Source organism: Diplotaxodon limnothrissa, linkage group LG1, assembly GCF_057381915.1.
Source record: "Diplotaxodon limnothrissa isolate DT_005_m linkage group LG1, D_limnothrissa_male_GT1.1, whole genome shotgun sequence".
Classification (NCBI taxonomy): domain Eukaryota; kingdom Metazoa; phylum Chordata; class Actinopteri; order Cichliformes; family Cichlidae; genus Diplotaxodon; species Diplotaxodon limnothrissa.
Genome location: NC_140596.1, coordinates 3,913,533 through 3,917,950, shown reverse-complemented (window position 1 = coordinate 3,917,950; position 4,418 = coordinate 3,913,533). Strand labels below are relative to the sequence as shown.

At 44.0% G+C, this 4,418-nt stretch overlaps 1 protein-coding gene across 1 annotated transcript; it reads right to left on the bottom strand.

The window, feature by feature from the left end:
- Positions 1-798: 798 nt before the first annotated feature.
- LOC146639274 (chymotrypsin A-like) lies at positions 799-2,636 on the bottom strand. Its single transcript, XM_085358556.1, has 7 exons — positions 2,546-2,636; positions 2,309-2,412; positions 2,142-2,221; positions 1,880-1,958; positions 1,614-1,794; positions 1,275-1,408; positions 799-1,027 (listed from the first exon to the last, which is right to left on the bottom strand). Exons 1-7 carry the CDS (start codon positions 2,595-2,597, stop codon positions 866-868), a joined length of 792 nt encoding a protein of 263 aa, XP_085214682.1. The 5' UTR covers positions 2,598-2,636; the 3' UTR covers positions 799-865.
- Between the last annotated feature and the right edge of the window lie 1,782 nt (positions 2,637-4,418).

Genomic DNA, 4,418 nt, shown 5'->3' with positions numbered 1-4,418 from the left:
AAACTTGCACAGCAAATACGATCTGTGATGTTTTTGTTCCGTGTTGCATTAAATGTGCTGTCATAAATAACTGATGAGGACATGTTGGAATAGGTAGGGAGGAGTTGTCTTTCCTTTCCTCACAGGGAGATGTCCACTCCTGGAGATGTAAGATGAGCCAAGGGCTGGACTACGTCGCAAATAAGGGAGAAGCCAAGTCTAAACAGTGGCTACGCCTCAACTTTTTAACCAGTCATATTAGAATTCTGTTTGTGTGTCTCATAATAAAAGTGCTTGCTGCTTGTGTGCAGTGGCCTTTCTATGTCTGGACAGAAGGAGGTCTGTGGCGCCTTGTAAAATTAACTTGAAACTTGTAATTAACTAATTACATTAACTAACTGTGTAATACATTTTGAAAACGTATACTTTGAGTTTATTTGTCTTTTCTCAAAAAGAAAAATAACCCAACAGTGTGTGTAATCTGCTCAGTGTAACCCGAAGATGTATTTATACGTGAATCACTGAATTAAGAAGGACAAAGACCATAAAAAAGTTTTGCTTTTCTCCTGAACACAAAGGGTTAGAATTATCACTACTAATGACTTAGGTGCATTTTAAACTGAGCCAGACTATTTGTTATTCGCTGCTTCCAGGATTTATGTATGGCTAGGCCAACCTGATTCTGGCACTGAGGAACACCAGACAAGTCCAACGTGACAAAACTCTTCTCGAGTTCAACACATTTCATTCACCAAATGCTCGATGTCTCAAATGAAAATGAATAACAGGAGAAAATGACACCTTCACGAGTAGGTCAGAGTTTTTCAGATTTTCTGTGTTTTATTGAGGACTAGCTTGGTGCTGAAACCTCTCATATGTGACATGCTCAGTTGGCAGCGATGGTCTGGTCGATCCAGGCACGCAGCTTGGTGACACGGGCATAGACTGCAGGAGTGGAGGTAGAGCAAGTTGAGCTTCCCCAGGACACAATACCAACCAGAGTCCAGGCTCCAGATTTCTCACAGACCAGAGGACCACCAGAGTCACCCTGAGAAATAAGAATAAATAAGACATTATAAAAAGCTAAATGGTAAATGGACTGGTTTTCTACATTATCTGAGCACTCAAAGCACTTTACACAACTTGCCTCATTCACCCATTCGGCCACACCCTTTTGTCAATGCTCTTTTGATGCATCGGAGCGCAGCTTTGTATGTTGCCGAAGGATATTTGGCATGCAGACTTTAGCAACCAGGGCTCAAATTGTAATTGTAATTGATGGAGGTCCCACTCACCATGCAGGAGGAGACTCCGGAGGCTCCAGCGCAGATCATCAGATCAGTGACTTGGCTGCCCCAGTAAGACTGGCAGTTAGTGTTGGTCAGCAGGGGCAGGGCAGCCTGCTGCAGACGGGGTGGTGTGTTGGCAGCTGCAACACACACACAAACACATCAGACATTAGAGACTTTTTTATCATGCTCTATCATTCCTCGTGTTTTAGCACAACTGTTAAAGCTCCACCTGGTGGTCTCATTACAGTCCAAACCCACGTATATGTCTATCTAATAATTGTTTAACCGATCAGTGTCTACGAGGACATAATAACAAAGAATAACAGGTGGGTGAGCTCTTACCGTTGTAGCGGGTCAGACCCCAGCCAGTGGTCACACACTTCAAGCCTCCGGGGAAGTTGTCGGAAGTCTCGGCCACACAAACTGGGGAAACACGTGTGCCCAGTTGGGCAGGGGTGGCCAGCTTGATGAGTGTGATGTCGTTGTTGATGGTGTAACTGTTGTAGTTGGGGTGCCTGAACACCTGTTGGGAAGTGACATCGTTATGAGCGGCCAACAAACCCTGACATGTAGCTATGCGATGAAAGCTGATGCAGTGTTTCACCCACCTTGCCGGGAGCCAGGGTCTGGATGTTCTCGGCACTGGAGGAACGGTCGTGCTCTCCGAGGATCACACGGTGGGAGGTCCTGCACAGAAAAGAACAGAAGCATGTGGGCATTTCTGAGATCACCACATTACCTGAAAACTGTTTTTACTTAGTTTTATTCTACCCCAGATACACAGCAATGCCCTCTAAACAAGGATTCTCCTCATCAAACATGACTCTACGTCTTAATTGGAGTTTTCAGTCAAAACCAGCTTAAAGTTACCTGATGGTGCAGTGAGCAGCTGTCACCACCCAGTTCTCATTGATGAGAGAACCACCACAGAAATGGAAGCCGGTGTAGTCCTGTTACAGCAAAATGAACATCAACGGTTAGACATTTCCATCTGATTGTGTGGTGAGCTGTGACAGCGTCTTTGTTTCTTCATTTACCTGGAGGGACACCTGCCAGGGCCAGGAGTGAGGCACTGCCTCCTCACCGTTCACAATGCGGGCGTAACCGGTGATGACAGGACGGATGGCGGGAACTCCGCACCCTGGTGACATCAGAACATCAGGATTATGCCATTAATGAAAATAAAATTAATGTAACTGTCACATTGGCACTAACTGTAAAATTAAACAACATGTTTCACCCAATGAGCTGTAACATTAGAGAGTTTGTCTCACCGTAGGCGGTGCCAATGAAGGCGAGACAGGAGAGGATCCACAGGAAGGCCATGGCTAGATCATGTCAGGGCAACCTATTGGAGGAGCTTTTATACAACAGGGATATGGTGTGATTGGATGGAACCAGGGCTGTTATAGGCAACATCTTATCAGTGGACAGTGGGAGTTTTAGCAGGTGATGCTGACAAGCTGCAAAGTTTGATTTTCCAATGTGAGGGACTAAGACTTTTACATGTGAACCATCTTGAGGTCTTCTTGAATTCTTCTCTCAGCCTTCAGTGCTTCTCCAGCTTTTCGTGTTACCTCTTTCTGATGGTGCTGTCATTCAGTATTGCTTTGTCTGTCACTACAACTGTCTTCCTCTGCTTGTCCATCACTACTATGTCTTCTTTGTTAACCATCACCTGTTTGTCTGCCTCTGTCTGGAAATCCCACAGGATCTTAGCTCGGTCATTCCCGACCACCCTAGTGGGTGTGTCCCATTTTGACCACTGGACTTTCATGCCATACTTGGCACACATGTTCCTGTATAATATGCCAGCAAGTTGATTATGGTGTTCCATGTATGCCCTGCCTGCTAGCATCTTGCACCCCACTGTTACGTGCTGGGTGGTCTCAAGGGCATCCTTAAGGCCCTTCACATAGGAGTGGATGGAATGGAATGCTCTGCGCTGACCACTAGTTGGAGCAAAGGACCCAAAATTTGTGTTGCACTGGCTGCTGCACTCTGCTTGCATGCCATGTTTTTTTGCAGCCACTCTACCAGATGAGCCTGCTCCTTGTCATTACAAAACATGCATCTCTCTGACTTTATATCCTCTATGAGAGATCGTGCCATGATTAGTGCCTCCATGCTGTGTAGAATTTCAGGATGTCAGCCACTTCCTTTATCTGCTGGTGCATCCTGTGCCGGGGCCTGTCCTTCTTTCTGGGGATCCTTCAGGTAGCCATAATGGGCGTCATAGATGCTCATGGAGTGCAGTCTGCTTCTTCAGCAAGTTGGCGTGCATCAGGCCTGGTGCTTTATACTGGAGACCCTTTCTTTGATGTCTGCCCCCGTGATGGTTGCTATGGTCTGCTCTTAGACCAGCCATTATGAGCATTGACTGGCCAAGAGGTTTTAGCTTGGCTTGCTGTATAGTTGGCTAACTTCCTTCCTTCTACTTTGATATTCTCCTTCTGCTTGTCTGTAATGCAGCATTCACATCCCTCACATTGTTTTGGTAACCGACTACAGGTTTCAGGTTTCCAGCTTCGCCACAATCTGTTGGGTCAGCCGCTCTCGCTCCGTACTTGGTGCTCAATCTTGGGTGGGGATGAAAGTATCTCCCCCCTGACCTACTAGTTGTTTTGCTGTCAGTCCGTAGCTCCTGTTTTTAGCTGTTTAACGTCTGTTGTTGCCTGACATTTACTTTTTCATGGGTTACATCAAACATTAGTCAGTGATTCCTGACAAATGTTAGTAAATGAGTAAAGGAAAATTTTAAAATAGTGTTAAAATAAAATAAAACTATTTAGAAAATCTAAATCCTCATATATATTTTTTGTTCCCACTCTTGATCTTCCTCCTCTTATTTTTGTGAAACTAATACATTTTTTGATTTATTTTTAACTCAATTCCAAATGTTTGAAATCAATTAACAAAATGTAAAAAAATGAGGGCATAAACACAACCCATACATTAATAGCTAAATTATTAATATTCACAAGACTAACTGCTGCACTTTTTACTTCTATTGAATTTATTTGTGAAATTTGAAAGCAGAGCTGCATGTTTAACAAAACTGTTTTTTTTAATATATAATTCACTTAAATGTAACATGTAGATTATTGCTGTTATTATTTGTAAATGCATCTGTAAGAGCTCTCAGTT